At 37.9% G+C, this 22,251-nt stretch overlaps 1 protein-coding gene across 28 annotated transcripts in view; it reads left to right on the top strand.

Moving 5' to 3' along the window:
- LCORL (ligand dependent nuclear receptor corepressor like) overlaps positions 1-22,251 on the top strand; it is a 216,165-nt gene that overhangs the window by 153,284 nt on the left and 40,630 nt on the right. For 27 of the 28 annotated variants that reach the window (XR_011386200.1, XR_011386199.1, XR_011386197.1 and 24 more), the window contains one exon: positions 3,767-4,018. Coding sequence is in view for 22 of the 28 variants with exons in the window: in XM_051841977.2 (XP_051697937.2) it covers positions 3,767-4,018 (252 nt within the window). In the remaining 6 variants the exon portion in view is untranslated. Of the gene's footprint in view, positions 1-3,766; positions 4,019-22,251 lie in introns of those variants that run through there. The other variant, XM_070068087.1, reaches the window with a different exon arrangement.

Raw genomic sequence — 22,251 nt, 5'->3', positions numbered from 1 at the left:
TCTGGCATAGCAGGTAAAGCCTCTACCTACAGTGTCAGCATCCCATATGGGCGCCGGTTCTAGTCCCAGCTGCTCCACTTCCTATCCAGCTCTCTGCTATGGCCTGAGAAAGCAGTAGAAGATGGCCCAAGTCCATGGGCCCCTGCACCCACGTGGGAGACCCAAAAGAAGCTCCTGTCTCCTGGCTTCAGATCGATGAAGCTCTGGCTGTTGCAGCCTACTGGGGAGTGAACCAGCAGATGGAAGACTCTCTCTCTACCTTTTTCTCTGTGTAACTCTAACTTTCAAATAAGTAAATAAATCTTTAAGAAAATCTAATTCTTTTATAGCCTTATTTCTAAAGTGACAGAGTTCCACAGTATTTTCACACAGAACACCCATGATACAACATGGAGTGGGCTGCATATAAAATATCAGGATATGCCAGAATCATTGAGGATCATCTAGAAGCTGTCTGCCACAGAGCTTGTTAAACTTTTTAATTAGTTAACTTTTTAAAATGAAGAGATAAGGCAAAATATGTTTGTTTTCTTGGGGGCAGTAAATCCTGTTTGCATATAAACATTCTTTCTTCTAATAAAGTATAGTGTCCGTGGGGAATTTGTTCCAAGACCCCTGCAGATGCCAAAGCAGCATGTGCTTGTCTGACATAAATGGTGTAGTAGTGCATATAATCTATGCACACCCTCATATATACTTTAAATCATCTCTAGATTACTTATACCCAATATATATTATACTGTATGTATTAAGGAATAATGACACAAAGTTCTATACATGTTCAGTACAGATATAATTTTTCAAATATTTTTATCTGTATTTGTGTTGGTAGAATCCATGGATGTACAACCCTTGGATATCGAGGATGACTATATTTTCTACTTGCCCAACCCATGTAAAAATTTGAATTTCCAATCCTTGACCTAGAGTTTAAGTTTTTATTTCCTTTTTTGTAGTTATGGCATTTTATACATGTATTTAGAAGGCTCACTGACTGATAATCAGCTCAGCAGCATTATCCTTGTCTTTCTCTTGCTTTTTAAATTTTTATTTATTTATTTTGGTTAAGTCCTTCAGTCTCACAAATGGACTGTGCAATATGACAGAAAAGGGAAGGAAAAGGAGTACATGAAGAAAGAACAAAGTAGTGCTATCTAATATGCTTTAAACTTAATTTTAAACTGAATCCTAAAATATAGCCCTAATCATATGACATAAACCTAATCATGCATTCATTCCTGTTTTGGCAAATGTAATCATTTTGAATGCATAAAATGATGATGATCTTAGTCAATAAATTATAAGGTAATTAACCAAAGTACATAAAAGTAAAAAAGTAAATGGACATCTCCTTTGGAGAAAGGTAGGGAGGAGCATTCTTAGAAGCCTTCAAAGATTCCTGAAGTAATAAGAAGTGATGTGTGTGTGTGTGTGTGTGAGAGAGAGAGAGAGAGGGATTCTTATTTTGGCAATGCTATTTAATCTGTTTGAAAAATATCACCTAGGTTTATAAATTATGTTCTTTGTATTTTCTAAGCTGTCATCCTACTTAATAACATACTTATTTGCTATTTTGTAATTTAAATAAAATCTAACTGCTCAATCTGCATCTTTTTGTTTCTCTTGTTACTTCCCCAATATAAAGTATGATAACAGCTAACATTTACTGAACTGTTAGTATGCCAGATAGAGTTAAATATTTTGTCTACAATCAATCCCTACATTTTGTGAGCAAGTCCTATTATGATGTCCCAAGTTCTGTTACTATTTCTCTTTTACCAAATGGAGAAACTCAAATATGGAGAAGATATGTAACTGCCTCAGTTAATAAAGATGGCTAAAATGCCATCATGTAGCTGAGTCTTTACCTCCAGTGCCCCCACACAAAAAATTGGGCCTTTTTCCTGTCAGGTTCTAAATAAAGAACAGAGTCCAACACTGTGGTCTGACATGCTAGCATCCCGTATAGGTGCCGGTTCTAGTCCCGGCTGCTCCTCTTCTGATCAGGCTCTCTGCTGTGGCCTGGGATAGCAGTGGAGGATGGCCCAAGTCCTTGGGCCCCTGCACCCACGTGGGAGACCTGGAAGAAGCTCCTGGCTTCAGATGGGCGCAGCTCCGGCTGTTGCAGCCATCTGGAGAGTGAACCAGCCGATGGAAGACCTCTCTATCTGTCTCTACCTCTCTCTGTAACTCTTTCAAATAAATAAAATAAATCTTTAAGAAAAAAAACAAAAGTGATGGCTAAAAGATTATCTTATAAACCTAAATTCTCTTCTGTAGGATATTTTTAAGAATACAAAAATTTTTTGTTTTGAAATAAATAGTATAATGTTCATTAATAATATCTCCAGTGGGTCTGCAATAAAATCCTGTGACCAAATATATTGACATTTCTCCATAAATTACTTAAGTCAGCTTAGGTCATATTTTATCATCAAACATGATGGTGGTTGTGGTGGGGGCTGAGTTTGTTGCCTCTCCTCTTTAAGTAACGTTTTTCAACATTCTTTTCAAGCGTTTTCATTTTATATTCATGAACTTGATAGATGCTGATTGGACAACTTCCCTTTAGATCTCTTAGACAAGTTTCTAAATAATACTGAAACATAAAACTAGGGAGATCAGTCCCATCAATCTCAGTTAACCCTAGATCAGAGCAGGCCCAGTCACATAACACTAGTCTGTCTGGGTTAAATTTAGGCATTTAAGAAGCAGAAAACTAGTACATCAAAAGTGGGCCCATGTCTGTGTTGAAGAAATGAGGAGCCTAACCAAGTGTACCTTCTCATCCTTCCCAATTTACCAATTATTGTATCTCTGAAAGGGATTGGAACAAAGCCAGAAATATGTGTAAGAAAGCAGCTACCACTACCTCCAATAACAAAACTCTATCTTTATTATACAGTGTGCTTAAGAATAATCTATCTTTTCAAGAATAATCTATCTTTTCCACACCTCTTCCACACCTTGGTACCTTTTGTATCAAGTTTCTCACAGAATTATTTATCATTATAGTTGTAGGTAGTCAGCATGTTTTGGGATTGAGGATTGTTTAAGATGCTCAGTAATGAAGTTATTGTTTTATAGGATAATCTTAGGAGATGCATGCTAAAATATTAAGTAAAGTATCATAATTCCACAATTTACTTTCAGTGGTTCTAAAGAGTAAAGGAGAGCAAATTGACAAAATAATTCTTAAATCTTGGTGAAGATTATTTGTCATTTTTCTATTCCTTAATTTTTTTGATCACATTTTTTTCTATATAAAAAGTTGAAGAGAAAAATTCTTGATGACATTGAGGCATGAAATGCACACTTGACAGAATTTAAGAATTGAATGGATATATAATAATGATTTAAGATGTTTTCATAAATACTTAATATGTGTACTTAGTATCTATATTAAGTTAAAAATTGGTTACTTAAATATATAATTTATGTTCATACACTGTGTTAACATCTAGTAGAATACATTTGAATGAATATTAAATAACTAAGTAAGTTGTTCTGCCTCTATGTCTAATTGTTTATATCTTAGTTTTGGCAGAGTGTTTATTTCTGAGAAATGATTAAAAGTGCCACAATTTTGTGTGAAAAACTAATTGAACTCACAAGAAGTTTCTATTGCTGAGTCCCAGAAACCTTTTGTTATTTGGACTAATGCTAAAGACTTCTGAAATCATTAATTTGTAATAAAAATACATTTAAATATCAATAATTTGCATTTCCTTGTTTTAAATGATTACTATATTTGTTTCTTCCCTAGATCTCCCTCAGAACTGTGATCCTAACATTCCCCTAGTTGCTCAGGAATTAATGAAAAAGATGATACGTCAGTTTGCAATTGAGTACATTTCAAAAAGTGGTAAAATTCAAGAGAATAGAAATGGTTCAATTGGACCAAGTCTAATATGTAAAAGTATCCACATGAATCAAGCTGAAAACTCCCTTCAGGAAGAACAGGAAGGCCCCTTAGACCTCACTGTGAATCGAATGCAAGAACAAAATACTCAGCAAGGTAAGGGGTTTTTTTATGTGTAATACATAATTTTATGTTTTCATATCCTTAAATATGTATGTACATTTTTATGTTCTTGGGGGAATTTATTTGAAAAGTAATGTTACCTTTAATTTGTTTATGTAATATATGCCAAAGGGAATATAGATTTAGCACTTTTACATTGCATGTTTATAAAAAAGGAAACTTGAGATGCTTTTATCTTTTTTCATAATAAGGTGTATGATGAGAAAGCCCTAACAAGCAAACCAAAAACAAAGGATTCAAGTGAAGAGACATTTAGAAGAAGGGCTTATTTTTACCGTAATAGCTGAGAACATTTTAATAAGTACTTGCTATCCATATATTTTGTGTTTAGGTGAAAAATAGAAAGAAATAGATGAAGTATCTTCCAGTTGTTTATGATGTAACTAGGAAAAGAAAGTTAGTACTTATGATTGATATAATACAATCATGTAATTAACTATATAAAGACAAATTTATTAAGCCTGAATGATGAAGGCCATGATGGACTTAACCTAATAGAGTTGAATTGAAAAAGAACCATCACTTTTCCATAGGAAAGGCAAGAGCCTTTCAAGTTTAGGAAAGATGCCAAATATGTGTTTGTCTGAAGAGGGCAGAATAAGTGGTGTTTGTTATGAGTTAGGAATAGTATTGTCAGTCCTCAAGCCATAAAAAAGCCAACTTTAAATTTGATCCCAAAAGGTAATGTAATTAGTTTAGAACTTTAAAAAATAGAGTAATCAATGTGTAAGGAAAATAATCTTTTTTTTTTTATTTTTTTTTTTTGACAGGCAGAGTGGACAGTGAGAGAGAGAGACAGAGAGAAAGGTCTTCCTTTGCCATTGGTTCACCCTCCAATGGCCGCCGCGGCCAGCATGCAGCGGCCGGCACACCGCGCTGATCCGATGGCAGGAGCCAGGTACTTCTCCTGGTCTCCCATGGGGTGCAGGGCCCAAGGACTTGGGCCATCCTCCACTGCACTCCCTGGCCACAGCAGAGAGCTGGCCTGGAAGAGGGGCAACCGGGACAGAATCCGGCGCCCCGACCGGGACTAGAACCCGTTGTGCCGGCGCCGCAAGGCGGAGGATTAGCCTGTTGAGCCACAGCGCCAGCCGTAGGAAAATAATCTTTTAAATGTATAAGACAGATTAAAATTGAGAGGGACTGAAATAAAGAGGAAAATTCCTGCTTTTGTAATTTTGTGTTACGTGAGTTAATGTGGAAATAGTAAGATGGTAATTAAGTTATACAACAAAAAATGTGAAAGATACTATAAGGCTTAAGGGAAAACTTATTAGTACATAGCATTCTGGAAATGGGAAAGAATGTTTTTAGAAATATTTTTATTTGTTTTTTCATGCTTTGTGTACTCCCTTTTATCTCTACTTCTTTGGAGCAGTTTAGAGTTTGAAAGAGGCTAACACAGGTTTTGGTATATGGCAGATTTATAGTTCAGTTACTGCTTCTTAAGTTATATGAACAAGTCACTTTACCTTTCAGAACATTAATTTCCTCAGTTGCAGTTTGAACATAGTAATAATGAACGTGTTAGAACAACATGAGAATTAAATATAAAGTACTGGCTGGTGTCGTACTGCAAGTTAAACTGTGCTTGGGCCGCGTGCATCCTGTATTGGAGTACTGGTTCAAGTCCTGGCTCCTCCACTTCCAGTCCAACTTCTGCTAATGCATTCTAGGAGGCAAAGCAGTGATGACTCAAGTGCTTGGGTCTCTGCTAACCACTTGGAAGACCTTGATGGAGTTCTAGTTTATTGGCTTTGATCTGGTCCATCCCTGGCTGTTGTAGGCATTTGGGAAGTGAACTAGCAGATGGAAAGTGAGTCTCTCTCTCCCTGTCACTGTGTCTTTCAACTGAAATAAATAAGTAAACATTTAAAAATACATGTAAAGCAGCAAACTCATAAAATATACTGAAACACTAATCTGTCCATATTTTCTACCTTTTGTTCCTTACACCACAAAAGAGAAGACTTATAAGTAATACGATAGTGAACTGTGAATATTTGTATAGTTATTACACTGAAGTAGAGCTGAGGTGTCTCTAAATAAGCCAATGAGTAGAATTAGGATCTCTAGCTAGAAGTTAGAGAAAAACAGATTTCAGATCTATACAAGAAAGAAAATGTCTAAGGATAGAGCATTTCTTAAAATGGAAGGCAGGAAATGATTCCATGATTGCCTCATCATTGGAGATGTTTAGAATAGCCAGAATGACTTTTTTTTATTTTTTGACAGGCAGAGTGGACAGTGAGAGAGAGAGACAGAGAGAAAGGTCTTCCTTTGGCGTTGGTTCACCCTCCAATGGCCGCCACGGCCGGCGCACTGCGGCCGGCGCACCGCGCTGATCCGATGGCAGGAGCCAGGTGCTTATCCTGGTCTCCCATGGGGTGCAGGGCCCAAGTACTTGAGCCATCCTCCACTGCACTCCCTGGCCACAGCAGAGAGCTGGCCTGGAAGAGGGGCAACCAGGACAAAATCCAGCGCCCCGACCGGGACTAGAACTGGGTGTGCCAGCGCCGCAAGGCAGAGGATTAGCCTAGTAAGCCGCAGCGCCGGCCGCAGAATGACTTTTTAAAACAGATATTTGAAAGAGTTACAGGGAGGGAGAGGCTGGGAGAGATCTTCCAACTACTCCTGAAATGGCCTTAGTGGCTGGGGCTGGGCTGACCAAAGCCAGGAGCCAGGAACTCCTTCTCTCATGTGAGTGGCAGGTACCCAAGCATTTGAACCATCTTCCACTGATTTCCCAGGACACATTAGCAGGGAGCTATATCAGAAGTGCAGCAGCCAGGACTCAAACCAGCACCCAAATAGGATGCTGGCATTGCCAGTGGCAGCTTAACCCACTAGCCACAATACCAGCGCTGAAATAGATGACATTTTAAAAGTAAATAATGCAGTTCCTAGATTCTGTGATTCTGTGAATAGAAAAGAAGTAAAGTATTTAAATTGTTATGATATTCTAGATAACATGCACACATATGTGAGCACCCTCAGATTGGGAAGAATAATGATACTGAATACAAATCTGTTAATAGTATTCTTGATAATTTTGATTTTTAGATGACATTTTGTCATGGTATTTCAGTATTCTTACTTCAGGTATAAATCAGTTAAGGCCGGCGCCACGGCTCAATAGGTTAATCCTCCGCCTTGCGGTGCCGGCTTCCCGGGTTCTAGTCCCGGTTGCCCCTCTTCCAGTCTAGCTCTCTGCTATGTGCCAGGAGTGCAGTGGAGGATGTCCCAAGTACTTGGGCCCTGCACCCACATGGGAGACCAGGAGAAGCTCCTGGCTCCTGGCTTCGGATCAGCACGGTACGCCGGCCGCAGCAGCCATTGGAGGTTGAACCAACGGTAAAGGAAGACCTTTCTCTCTGTCTCTCTCACTGTCCACTCTACCTGTCAAAAATAAAATAAAAATAAAAATAAAATAAAAAAATAGAAATAAATTAAGGTGGATTATAGTGTGAAGAGTAAGAGAAAGAATGGTGATAAAGCTAAAGAAATAGATAGAGACCAGATTCTGAGAAAATTAAAATATTACATATTTTGACTTCTCTTGGGGCCTTAGAAAGTTGCCTATTTTCAGTATTGTGTGACAATATCAGGTTTTTCTCTTATAAAACCGTCTCGTTGTAATATAAATTGGCATTTTCTCAAATTTGCCTGCTTAGATACCAAACAATAAAAAAAAAAGAATTGGAGCATCCAACCTTTGCATTTTTGTGTCTGAGCATGCGGGTATGTTTCTATCTGTACCTACAAATGCATTTTATATATTTACTAATCTTTCTACAAATTAACATTTTTGAAGTTGAAGTAAACATGTCAAATAATTTTTAGATGTCCTAATCATGTCGTCTACTTGGCAGTGTCATATAATATATTCTTTGGTGGCATTTCATTAATAATGATAGAAAGTGTAAGTCCATATTTCATATTCTTTCCTTAAGATATTTAGCTTGATTTTGCTCTTCTTTTTTTAAAAAAAAATTTATTTATTTTACTTGAAAGTCACAGTTACACAGAGAGAGGAGAGGCAGAGAGAGAGAGTGGTCTTCCATCCACTGGTTCACTCCCCAGATGGCCGCAATGGCCGGAGCTGCGCTGATCCAAAGCCAGGAGCAAGGAGCCTCCTCTGAATCTCCCACGTGGGTGCAGGGGCCCAAGGACTTGGGCCATCTTCCACTGCTTTTCCAGGCCATAGCAGAGAGCTGGATCAGAAGTGGAGCAGCCGGGACTCAAACCAGCACACATGTGGGGTGCCAGAACCACAGGCAGCAGCTTTACCTGCTACACCTCAGTGCAGGCCACGATTTTGCTCTTTCTTATATGAGTAGTAGCAGTGTCAGTTCTGGCTTTCTGGTTGTGGTTATTTGTTCTTGTATTTTTCATATTATTCTCTAAAATTTCTTAGTATTTAAGCAGTTCATTTTGTGAGGTACTTTATTACAGTTTGATAACAATCTGTAAATCGAAAATATGTCTTGTTCCGTATTTTAGTGCTATAACAGAATACCTGACAATAGGTAATTTATAAAGAACAGAGACTTATTTCTTACAGTTTTAAAGGCCAGGAAGTACAAGATTGAGAGATTTGTGTCTGGTAAGAGCCATCTGACTGTATCATCCCATGGTGAAAGACAGAAGAGCAAGAGAACATGCATGAGAGAGAAGAGAAGGGTTGAGAGAGAGAGAGAAAAGAAGGATTAAACTCATCCTTTTATCAGGACTTACTCCTGAGATAACTAATCAACTCTCAAACTAATGGCATTAATCTATGAGGACTCTATTTTCATGACCCAGTAAAGTCCTACCTCTCAACGTTGTTGCATTGAGGACTAAGTTTCCAACTCATATACATTGTAAAAACATTCAAACCTAAAAAACCATAAAAATATAGATAATTGTGGAGAGTCTAACTCAAAAATTTGTGAAATTATGAATTCCAAATAGTTATCCAGGTAACCTTCTATAACTTTAAGGCAACAGATAATTCTTATATAGACTATCTCAATGAATAGGGAGAAATGTTGGTATAATCTACATAATAAAAACAAAGAAAGGAAAATTACAACTTAAAACCTACATGTGAAAATCCTAAATAAGTTTCAACAGTTGAATACAGTGCAGGGTTTTTTTTAAGATGTATTTATTTATTTGAAAGCCAGAGTTACACAGAGAGAGGACAGACAGAGAAAGAGAAAGAGAGGTCCTCCATCCACTGGTCCACCCCACAACTGGCTGCAGGGGATGGAGCTGCAGTGATCCAAAGCCAGGAGCCAGGAGATTCCTTGGGGTCTCCAACGTGGGCTCAGGAGCCCAAGGACTTGGGCCATCCTCCACTGCCTTCTGAGGCCATAGTAGAGAGCTAGATCGGAAGTGGAGCAGCCAGCTCTCCAACCGGCATCCACATGGGATGCTGGCGCTTCAAGCCAGGGCCTTAACTTGCTGTGCCACAGCGCCGGCCCCTGAAGTACAGTTTAAAGACATAATAATCACTAGGTAAACACGAATGATTAAGGATTTTAAAATTTTTAATGATTTTTTATAGTAAAGAAAAACTGTTGTCCTAACAGATATGGAAATAATCATTCTACAAAAGCAGACACATTTGTTATAAAAGATACTAAATAAGGGATAGATGGGCACTTCTAACAAAAAATATTATAACCTAATGATTTAGGTCAAAGGGCAGAACAAAAATGCAGTGATATCAATTTTAAACTGCCATGAGAGGTACTTACTCAACCACCCAGTTAGAAAACCCAGTTTGAAAATATCATTTTTTAGTAGCAACAATAGCAAGAAAACCATTAAAACTTTTAGCAATGAAATTAATGAACCAATTAAGACCTTGTGGAACACATTATAAAATCTTAATGGAGGACCTAAAAGACGACTCCAACAATGACTGATTACACTTTAAGTGAATGGAAAGACCAAGATGGCATTTTATCCTCCATATGCTTACAGTTCATTGTCATTCCAGTCAAAATTCTGACAGGATTTATTAAATATTACTTACTGATCTTAAATTTTATAAGCAAGACTTTACAAAGCCAAGAATCACCAAGTCAAGATGTGGGAGGGCTTACTGTGACACATATTCAGACTTAGTAAGTGCAGTAATTAAAACAGGAGCTATTTGCCAGCATGCAAGTCAGTAGATCAGGTTAGTGAGCCCAGAAATTCTCCAAACAGTGGAATCTTGGTACAAGACAGATGTTATTATAAATGATAGGGATGGGTGTCCTACTTAATGAATGGTTTCAAGGTAATTGACTACCCATTTAGAGTGGGAAAAATACCTCATGCCACTCAAAATAATTCCAGTAGGATAGGACCTATGTGTGAAAAGGAGAAATAAAACTTAGGGATGAAAATATAGCAAACTGCATTAATGAACTTGAAATTGGAAAGAAGTTTTTAACATGCAGAAATCACAATCCATATAGCAGTTTTATACATTTAAAATTTACTGTAAACTTTCTGTGACTAGCGTGAAATGTCAATCCTTATCTACAGCTGATGTAACTGGCATTCAACTAACAAAACAAAATCACAAAAAAGACATCAATCATGACAAAAGTAGATAAAGACAGATGTCAGAGGAGAATACCAGAATAGCCACATAAAGAAAAAGATCTTAAAAGATTAACTTTCCTAGTCTGTTTCCTAGTATAGGATCCTTTTATTCGGTGGTTTTAGATGATAATTTAACCTCTGATTGACCTGATGTACTTGCAGAAAATCTGTGACAGCTCTGATGTCTCCAGTCTCTGAAACATGTACCCACTGTTTTGTACTTTCTTCCCCTTCTGTGACAATATTTACTTTTTTTAAAAAAAAAGATTTATTTATTTGAAAGTCAGAGTTACACAGAGAAAGAGAAGCAGAGAGAGAGGTCTTCCATCCACTGGTTCACTCCCCAATTGGCCGCAACAGCCAGAGCTGTGCTGATCCGAAGCCAGGAACCAGGAGCTTCTTCCAGGTCTCCCACATGGGTGCAGGTGCCCGAGGACTTGGGCCATCTTCTGCAGCTTTCCCAGGCCACAGCAGAGAACTAGATTGGAAGTAGAGCAGCCAGGTTTTGAACCAGCGCCCCTATGGGATGCTGGCACTGCAGGTGGCAGCTTAACCTGCTATGCCACAGCACTGGCCCCGACAATATTTACTTAATAGAACTTATTTGTAGAAATTTTTGTATCTCCAGGACTCCTTTCTGATGCTAACCCTTAGAGCAGGGGTAGGAATAGCTAAGACCCATAAAATCATTTGTTCTGGCCCTACCAAGACATCTACAAGTGGGACCCAAAATTCAGTAAGTCTATAGCAGGCTAATTTTTAAGTTGATAATTTTGTATGACCTGTGAATGATGTTATAAATATCCAAATGTGGCTGGCGCCGTGGCTCAATTGGCTAATCCTCCGCCTGCGGCGCCGGCACACCGGGTTCTAGTCCCGGTCGGGGCGCCGGATTCTGTCCTGGTTGCCCCTCTTCCAGGCCAGCTCTCTGCTGTGGCCAGGGAGTGCAGTGGAGGGTGGCCCAAGTCCCTGCATGGGAGGCCAGGAGAAGCACCTGGCTCCTAGCTTCAGATCAGCGCGACGCGCCGGCCGCAGCGCGCCAGCCGCGGCAGCCATTGGAGGGTGAACCAACGGCAAAAGGAAGACCTTTCTCTCTGTCTCTCTCTCTCTCACTGTCCACTCTGCCTATCAAAAAAAAAAAAAAATCCAAATGTCCCATGGGAGAACAAAAAAGGTTCTCCACCCCTGTTTCAGAGTACAGTCTAAAAATCTTAAAATCAAGGATCCAGCTTCTGTCCACCTGTACCGTCCCATCTTGTGTGTCTCTCTCTTGTCTTTATTTTGGCATTTTCTCAGTTTCTTGAATGTTATAAACACTTTGATCTTAGATCACAGACATATGCCATTGCCTCTATGCAGAAGCTACCATCTACTGTAACCATTTTTTTCTAAATATGTGTTGTTCACTCTTTTTTTTCTAGGTCTTATTTTGAATATTACTTTCTTAGGAAGACCTCCTTCATATCTCCCAAATTAGATGTATGCTGACATATACACCTACATTCTTATTAAATTCCCATCAATATTTAATTTAGATTTCTTTTTTTTAAGATTTGTTTATTGTATTTGAAAGGCAGAATTACAGAAAGGCAGAGACAGAGAGAGAGAGGTCTTCCATCCACTGGTTCACTACCCAAATGGCAGCAACAGCTGGAGCTGTGCCAATCAGAAGCCAGGACCTATAGCTTCTTCTGGGTTTTCTATGTGGGTGCAGGGGCCCAAGGATTTAGGCCATCTTCCACTGCTTTCCCAGGACATAGGAGAGAACTGGATTGGAAGTGGAGCAGCTGGGACTTAAATCAGCACCCATGTGGGATGCTGGCACTGCAGGTGATGGCTTAGCCACTATTCCACAGCACCAGGCCCTAGATTTCTTATTATATTTGCCCATATCCTATGTTTTTTAACACTTGTCTTCCTTGTAGTAATTCATTTCAGTTATCTATTTGTTCCATGTCTTACTTCTTTTTTCTTCGTACTTTCCTTTGGATTGCATTTTCCCCCTTCGTTTAACTTTTCCTTTTCTTATTTTGAAATTATGTAATTTATTGCTATTCCAAGTTATCTCAAATTTTTTAAAGTATGGTTAACTGTTAATGTAAGAAACTTAGAATATTTTAATAGTAATCTTCCCCCATATTTCAGGCATTTTATCTGTACTGTAGTCCTCTTTATATGAATATCACAACTGAAACATAATTACTTGTTTCATGAATATACCATCAATTTTTGTGTAAAATTACATACTTGATTACCTTTTCCTTTGTTTACCATTTTTTTCTTTTATCTGATTTTCTTTTGAGATCTGAAATTCCTTTACTAAGGGCCTCAAGGTATTTTTCTTTTTTTTTTAACCTGTGTTCTTAAAAGGTACATTTTACCTTTGTTCATTTTTCTGACTACACAAGTCTTAGGTGACAGTTATTTTTTTTCTAAGAACTCCTAGTATGACAGTAGCTACCTTTGTTTCTATAACAACTCAACTAATAGTCTTTCTTTTCTAGGTAATCTTCACATTCTAGGATCTGTCTCTTTCTGTCTCTGTTTTATTTATGGTATTCTGTAGGTTGTCTTGGATGTAATTGGGAGTAGATTTCTTTTATTTATTCTGGTTGGGAATCATAAGTTTCCTAAAAGTGAGGAAGATTTTTAGCCATAATCTTTTCAATTATTGTGACTCTCACTTTATGTTTTTGTCAAAATCTAGTTAGGTATATTCTGGATCATCTTATGCTGTCCTCCTTATCTCTTATTGCCCCTTTCATATTTTCTGCCTCTTTGTGTAACATCCTCATTAGTTTACTCAGAAACAATTCCCAATTCACCAATTCTCTCCAGATTTGTATTCACTGTTTAACTTGTATCTTGCGTTTCTAAATTGTTACTGTATTTTTCATTTCCAGAACTTATTCGTTACTCTTTTCAAATGCACTTGTGAGCATGTCTCTAGTTTTACAAAAGAATCAAGAGTAACTGTAAGAAATTATCTTAGGAAAGGTCTTCAGGAAGTGAATTTAAGCCCTGACTTGAATAATGAGAAGATATCCTCCATAGGAAAGTAGGGGGACAGAGAATTTCATGAAGAATAAATATCAAACAAAATATTTAAAAATTTAGAAAGAAAAGGCAGGAATGAATCAGATATGTTTGTGGAACTGCATGAAGATTGTCTGAGTCACTTAAAAATCAAGAAAATATTCTAAACTTTTCCCATGAAATCTGATTATAGAATGTCAAGAAATATATTTGTTACAGTATATAAAAGCTGATTTTTTTCTGTTTTGTAAAGAATACCATAACAAAACTCCATTTACTTTAAATTTTAAAATTCCCTAAATATTAACTTGCAAAACATTCACCTGACTAACTTAATTAGGTGTATGAAACAAGTAAAAATAAGAAAGAGATTCATTTTCATGGAGAAGGCATTTGGCTTGCCAGTTAAGATGCTGGTTAGAACAACCAAGTCTCATTTCACTGAACTTGGGTTTAATTCCCAGCTCTAACTTTTGATTCCAGCTTCCTACCTCTGTGTACTCTCTGAGACAGTGGTCATGAATCAAGTACTTTAGTTCTAAGCCATTCACATGGGAAACCTGGATTGTGTTCCCATCTCCCAGATTCGGCACTGGACCAGCCACATTGTAGGCATTTGAAGGGTGAACCACTGGATAGAGCTCTTTCTCCGACTATCGTTGTTCTCTCAAATAAGTAAGAATAATAAAAGAAACAATAAATAAAATTTAATACAAATTTGTCTTAAAGGAAAAGAAATTTTCTTTGTAGCCACAGAATTTTTTCCAAATATTCGTTTAATAAAATTTGGCCAACCACCTCATGGGTTGCAAATGACAGTTCATTTTTTTTTCTTATTTTCTTATTTCCTTTTAATTTCTCTAAATATTCTTTTCCCAAAGAGATAACTTTCATAATATCTACTTTAATATAACCTATAAGTTGTCAGTATGCCAAAATAGTATTCTCATGCATGAAAGTAAAGCTCGTATTCTATATTTAAAATTTTTCTGTTTTCTATTACCTTAATAATAAATCCTTTGCTTGATTTATCAAGCTCTACCAAGATCTTATTCTGGCCTGCTGCTCTGGTTTTATTCCTTTCCCTCTCTTCCTGGCTTACTTGGTACAAGTCACACTATCAGTTTATTTCTCATACTTGCCAAGTCATTCCGTTTCAGGACCTTCACTCTTCCCCGTCTTTTGACCTGAGTCACTTTGTCTTCACCTATTCATATTGTGGGGGTCTTTTTTCATCCCTTTTATCTTGGCTAGAATATTACCTTCACAATAAGAGAATGATAAATAAATGTATGCATAATGCAGAACCACTAGATTAATCAAAATAGTGGCAGTCTATGAGGAAATATATTATTTAATAAGATTAACAATCTAATACATGAAGAGCTTCAGAAAATTGAAAAGTAGATCAACAACTTGACAGAAAAGTGAGTATAATTATACTGTCCATTCATAGAAGAAATTTTCAGAGCTCTTAAACATAGAAATTACACTGAGGGGCCCAGCGCCGGGGCTCACTTGGTTAATCCTCCGCCTGCGGCGCTGGCATCCCATATGGGCAACGGTTCTAGTCTCAGCTGCTCCTCTTCCAGTCCAGCTCTCTGCTGTGGCCCTGGGAGTGCAGTGGAGGATGGCCCAGGTGCTTGGGCGCCTGCACCCATGTGGGAGACCAGGAGGGGGCACCTGTCTCGTGGCTTCAGATCGGCACATCGTGAGCCGTGGCGACCATTTGGGGGGTGAACCAACGGAAGGAAGACCTTTCTCTCTGTCTCTTTCTCTCGCTCTCTGTAACTCTACCTGTCAAATAAATAAATAAAATCTTTAAAAAAAAGAAATTACACTGAACCACAATCATGTGGTTCATCCTATGCGATTGAAAAGAATTAAAGTTTAGCAATCCTGTTTATTGAGTCTTTTAAGAAACAGGCATTCTCATGCATTACTAATGTGAATACAAACTATTGTGGTCCTCTGGAAGAAAATAATATATGCATTTATCCTATCATTTAGTAATCCTATTTCAAGGAATTGAGACTATATTTACAACTACAGATTCTAGGATGTAACTACCCGAGTTTGAATGCTATTTTCTCTACTTACACTGTGACCTCGGCAAGTTAATTAACATCTTGGGTAGCACACTATGGAAAAATAGTTTTATATACACTAAATTATGTGTAAGCTGCTAATATTTTCTAGCAATCAATTGAATGTGAGTAATAATTGAAACCATAAGAAAATTCTGGAGAGTATGTCAACAAAAAACTATAAAGAGCAAAAGGCTGACTGAAATAATATGTTGAGTGGCTGAAAGAAAGACAAGAATATCCATTTCAGGGAATAGATTTAAAGTTGTCAGAGAGGTAAGCTAGAAAGAGCATTGAGGTATTTAATACTATTTAACATAGGCTTGCATCAAACAATATTAAATGTTAAGCACTGATTACAAGAAAAGTTTTAATGCTAGTGATTATTTTAGAATAAAAAATTTTAGAATTTTATGGAATTTAACTTATTTTCCACTTGTCTAGACAACATGAAATTTTTGTGACATTTTCTTTTAATATTGAGTTGCCTTCATATGCAGAATCTTACTGATGTTAATATATTTAATATTATTTATATATAAAGTGATTTTAAAGATCTTCTGACTCATAGTCATACTCAAGTATGGACTGATTTGATTTGTATAATAGCTGGAGACCGGCCAGTGCCATGGCTCACTTGGCTAATCCTCCACGTGCGGCACTGGCACCCCAGGTTCTAGTACCAGTTGGGGCGCCAGGTACTAGTCCCGGTTGCTCCTCTTCCAATCCAGCTCTCTTGTGGCCCGGGAGGGCAGTGGAGGATGGCCCAAGTGCTTGGGTCCCTGCACCCATGTGGGAGACAGGGAGGAAGTAACCGGCTCCTGGCTTCGGATCGGCTCAGCGCCGGCTGTAGTGGCCATTAGGGGAGTGAGCCAACAGAAGGAAGACCTTTCTGTCTGTCTGTCTCTCACTCTCTATAACTCTCTGTCTCTCCCTCTCTCTCACTGTCTAACTCTGCCTGGCAAAAAATAAATAAATAAATAAATAAATAAATAAATAAATAAATAATAGCTGGCGACCAATAGTGTTAATGAGGAGTTAACTTTAATAATATGCTGTAAATATATTGTAGGTGAATATATAGGGTGCTGTAAGAAAATGAAAGAAAGCTATGCAGTAATTTGAAAAGTTTCTTTAAAGGAATGATACTAAAGGCTTTATAAAAGTTAACCAGGCAACTAGAGTACAAAGTATAACTTTAAAAAATGGGCAAAGAACAGATAAGAGATAAAAAAAAGAATGGTATCCTGAAATTAATAGAAAACAATTTTGTTTTTTGAGGATTCCAATTATCTTCTATAAGTAGGTTTTTTTTATCAGAAATTTACATGAAGGTACAAAAGAGATGACAGCTGTAAATGAAAAATTGAAATCAGTTTTTTAAAGCATTTATTTATTTACTTGAAAGTGAGAGAGAAGAGGAGAAACAGATCTTCCATTTGCTGGTTCACTCCCCAGATGGCCAAAGCCAGGAGTTTCATCCTTGGGCCATCTTCCACTGCTTTTCCCAGACCATTAATAGGGACCTGGATTGGAAGTGGAGCAGGTGGGACACCAGCTGGTATCCACATGGGATGCCAGTGTTGCAGGCCATGGCTTTACTGCTCTGCCATCATGTCAGCCCTGAAATCAATTTTTAAAAAACTTAGAGCCTGGTATTGTGGCATAGCCACATTGTGGCAGGCCCTGGCCTGAAGCGCCAGCATCCTGTATGGGCGCAGGTTTGAGTCCTGACTGCTCCACTTCTGATCCAGCTCTCTGCTATGGCCTGGCAAAGCTGTGGAAGATGGCCCAAGTCCTTGGGCCCCTGCACCCATGTGGGAGACTCAGAAGCTCCTGGTTCCTATGTTCGGATGGGCACATCTCTGGACGTTGGCAGCCATCTGGGGAGTGAACCAGCAGATGGAAGACCTCTCTGTCTCTATCTCTCTCTGTAACTCTGTCTTTCAAATAAATAAAATAAATCTTAAATAAAAAAAAAATTTTACCTAATAAAGTATTAGTACTCAAGAAATTGTCCCATTTTTTTTAAAGATTTTATTTATTTTATTTGAGAGTTAGAGTTACAGACAGGGAGAGGGAAAGACAGAGAGAGAGGTCTTCCTTCCGCTGGTTCATTCCCCAGATGGCCACAATGGCCGGAGCAGTGCCAATCCGAAGCCAGGGACCAGGTGCTTTTTCCGGGTCTCCCACATGGGTGCGGGGGCCCAAGGACTTGATCCATCTTCTGCTTTCCCAGGCCACAGCAGATAGCTGGACTGGAAGTGGAGCAGCCAGGACTAGAACCGTTGCCCATATGAGGTGCCGGTGCCGCAGGCAGAGGATTAATCTAGTGTGCCACAGTGGCGGGCCCAAGAAATTGTCGAATTTAGTCATGGTTTCTTTCAATTTTTCAAAGATCAATCTATTTTTAACTTGATTTCTGTTGGTACTATACAAATTACTAAATGATGCTGAAAGACTATATTGGCCTAACTTTAATTTTGTACATTTTGCACTTGTGTGTGTTCAGAGAAATTGTGATGTTACAACCAGCAAATGAAAATAATGTGCATAATTTTAGGAAAATTGTCAAATATTTGGAAAATATAGCATAAAAATATGCTTGTTACCAGAGTACTTAGTAATTAATGGTTGCCAGATTAATGTGTTATTTGATCATATTTGCTTATGATTCATTATCTCTTAAAGAATTCTATAAATAGAATAAAAAATTCTTTTTAATCCTTGGAAGCAACCACTGATACTACCTACTTATGCGTCTATAAACAAAATGGTTCTGTGCGTTTTCAAGTTTTACCTAATTGATACTCTTGTTCATTTAGTCCTGCTGTTAGCTTTTCTTACTCATCAAAAATTAAAATCTCAGCAATATCAAGTGTTGTCAAGGACATGGAAAACAACTTTGTTAATATCTACTAAACATGAAAATGTAAATGCTCCACTGTTTAGTACTTTAACTTCTAGGTATACATCTTAGAGAAATTTTTGTACATGAGCCCAAGAAAGCATCTAGAAAAAGGTTCATGTCAACATTGTTTCTAACAAGAAAAACAAAACTACTCAGATACCTACCAGGAAATAAATTGCAATAAGATAGGATGCTGAGAGTGCAATGGTGAAAATGAATTATCTCCCTCCTTCTACTTAGTTTATATCATCCTATAACAGCATAAGAAGTGTTTAGTTTTTACCCACTGAGTTAATTATTACTACCTTGGTAATATAGCACACACAAAATAATGTTCTTATGAGAGAGTGATAGATTGATATGATCACCATTTAGCTAGAGATAAGTCATCTGTAGGAACAAGAAAATACCCTTCACCTCATTCCTGATTTTTTTTCCTCCATCACATTCTTCTCAAGCTCTCTCCCCTCATTCCGTTATTGTTTCAGTTCTTTCAAGATTGTTTGTTTGAAAGGCAGAATGATAGGAAGCAGGAGAGACATAGAGAAAGAGCTCTTCCATTTGCATTTTCACTCCCTAAGTGGCCACCATGGCCAGGATTAGGCTGGGCCAAAGCTGGGAGTCCAGAACTCCATCTGGGTCTCCCATGTGAGTGGCAGAGGCCCGAATCCTTGGGCCATCCATCATCCACTGCTTTTCCAGGACATTAGCAGGAAACTGCATCAGAAATGGAGCAGCTGAGACTCAAAAACACACTCTGATAGGGGACGCCAGCATCGTAAATGATATCTTAACCCATTGTGCCACAACACAGGTCTCTGTTTCTGCTTTTCTAATTCAAAAAATTATAGGGCTAACTCATTTTGAAATTATCTTTTTATCCACAGCCTTTGTGATAGCAAAAGGAGTCATAGATCCACTAAATACTTTAACATAGGTGATAATACTGCTAAAATATGTGATATTTTCTATAGATAACTCCAGTTTCCTAAAAATCCTACACACTTGATCTTAGCCAAAAGGCCGAGAAGCGATCCTAGAAATCCTTAATGCATATTAGAACCATTTTATTTACATATTAATGAACTCATATTTTATATTTACTTTGTAAATGTAATTTATAAGCAATTTTAATTTGATGTGACAGAAATATGTTGAAAGGACTACCTTTTCCAGTAGATACAGACCATAATATGTGATTTTAGTTTAATCAAATACTTTTGGAAATATACCTTTAAGTAGGCAACTTAGATATAGGCTCTGACAAAAAAAAAAAAAAGGATGTTTCCCAACAGGGTCATTATTTAGACTTCCTAAAAAGAAAACAGAAGTATACACTTGATTTGGGTGAATCACTTACTTATGTATAGGGTTTATGACCAGCTCATCTAACAAGGGCTGTGAATAATGGCCACAAGCTATGGAGAGGTAGAGCCTAGTTTACATAGTTTATGTAAAGGAGAGAAAGAAGAGCCTTTCTGTACCTCTTTTTTCTTCCTTTTTGTGGAATAAATAATTTTAAATTGAGCATATCAAGTCTAGAAGAGATTAGAATTGGGGAAATTTCATTAATTCATTCTGAGACTTTAATAACAGACACAGGACCTATGTTTTGTGTGCTATAAACTGTATATAAAACCTGAAAAATCAAAAATCAAAATTTGTACAGAGCTAAACTTGAATATAGGTTAGGCAGTATTTTCTTGAAGATCATCTCATAAGTTCTTGAAATAAAAAAAAATTAAATGTTCTAGAAGGGAAGAAAATTAAGACATTTATTTCTTGCTTTATTAGATTCTACCCCTGAATAATGTTTAATGAACTCAAATACCTCAAGATTCCTGACACTGAGGAATTCAAACTCATGGGAAGAAAATATGTAGATTAGTAAGAACATGATAGTGTTATAAGTGATACTGGATGCTCTTGATACAGGGAGACAGTAAGCAGTTTCTCCCTGAGGGATCTGCAAGTTGCCAAGCTGAATAGGTAGAAAGAGCCCTCTATTGCTGGTGCCGCAGCTCAACAGGCTAATCTTCCGCCTGTGGTGCTGGCACACCGGATTCTAGTCCTGGCCAGGGCGCCAGATTCTGTCATGGTTGCCCCTCTTCCAGGCCAGCTCTCTGCTATGGCCCGGGAGTGCAGTAGAGGATGGCTCAAGTGCTTGGGCCCTGCACCCGCATGGGAGACCAGGAGAAGCACCTGGCTCCTGGTTTTGGATCAGCGCGGTGCGCCGGCCACATTGCAGCAGCCATTGGAGGGTGAACCAACGGTAAAGGAAGACCTTTCTCTCTGTCTCTCTCTTTCATTGTCCACTCTGCCTGTCAATAAATAAATAAATAAATAAATAAATAAATAAATAAATAAAGAGCCCTCTAGTTAGAAGGAGCAATGTACTGCCATTTGAGATACAGGACACCTCTTAGCATGTTTGAGGAACTACAGGTGCTTAAATAGAAGTAGGAGGCTGCAGATGAGTTAGAGACTAAGCATAAAATTAGGCTATGTACATAACCTGGGGAGGATACTTCCTTTAACAACTTTTAAGGCACCATGTTGCCAAGTACTTTGCCTCTCCAGTCTCTCCTTTATCCTTTCACTCTATAATGTCTAACCTCTAGCAACACTGAATTTATCTCAGTTCTTCAAAAATCCCTTGGAGAAATATTTATTTGTCACATATTGTATACTATCCACTATTTTGGGCAATAGGAATGTATTGGTGTATAGAATAGACATGAGCACTGGCTTCATATAGTTCATAGTCTGCCTAACACTGATAACTGTATTGTCAACTAGAACACAGCTTGTTAAATGCTAAATAATATAGGTAAGTGTTCAAGTTTAGGAACCTGGAAGAATGACTATCAATCTAGTACAAGTTGTGTCCCAAAAAATTGAATGATGAGTAAAATTTGGTAAGAATTAGGATGAGTTTGAGGGCAGAAGTTTGAGAAAAGTAGGAGTCTTTTAGGCAAAGGAAACCTACTGAAAGTATGAAAATGCTCAGAGATGAGAAATAGCATAGCACTTTCACACAGGTTCACTTGCTTTGCTCCTGTCTCCTTCAGTTCATTCTCCCCACAGCCAACTGATCTTTTAAAAACTAAGTTAAAATCATGTCAGTCTTCTGCTCTGAATCTTCTACTAGTTTCCTGTCTCTGAAAATAAAATACACTGTTCTTATCATGGCCCAAATGGCCCTATGTGACTTTTTCCTACAACATATCTGAACTTATCTCACTCACCCTGGTAACTACACTCCAGACCCTCTGGCCTCTTTTTATTCCGGACAGGATTCTGTATCACAACCTCTGGGCAAATTATTCTTTTTAGCAGCTCTTCCATATATCTGGTTGGTGACCTTACCTTATTTAGGACCCTGTTCAAATCAAGAGATCTACGCTGAATAACATCTTATGAAACAGTAGCCTCCTCAGCCCTACCCTCATTATTCTGTCAGCTGCCTCTGTGTTACATTCTGCAGTAGAACTGTCATGATTGGTGTAGGTGGTGGTTATGGTTTATGAATTAGTCTCACTAGAATCCTGAACACCCTGAGAATAGGTACTTTGGCATCTTTG

This window comes from Oryctolagus cuniculus, chromosome 2 (genome assembly GCF_964237555.1).
Source record: "Oryctolagus cuniculus chromosome 2, mOryCun1.1, whole genome shotgun sequence".
NCBI lineage: Eukaryota > Metazoa > Chordata > Mammalia > Lagomorpha > Leporidae > Oryctolagus > Oryctolagus cuniculus.
This window is presented reverse-complemented; position numbering and strand designations above follow the sequence as displayed.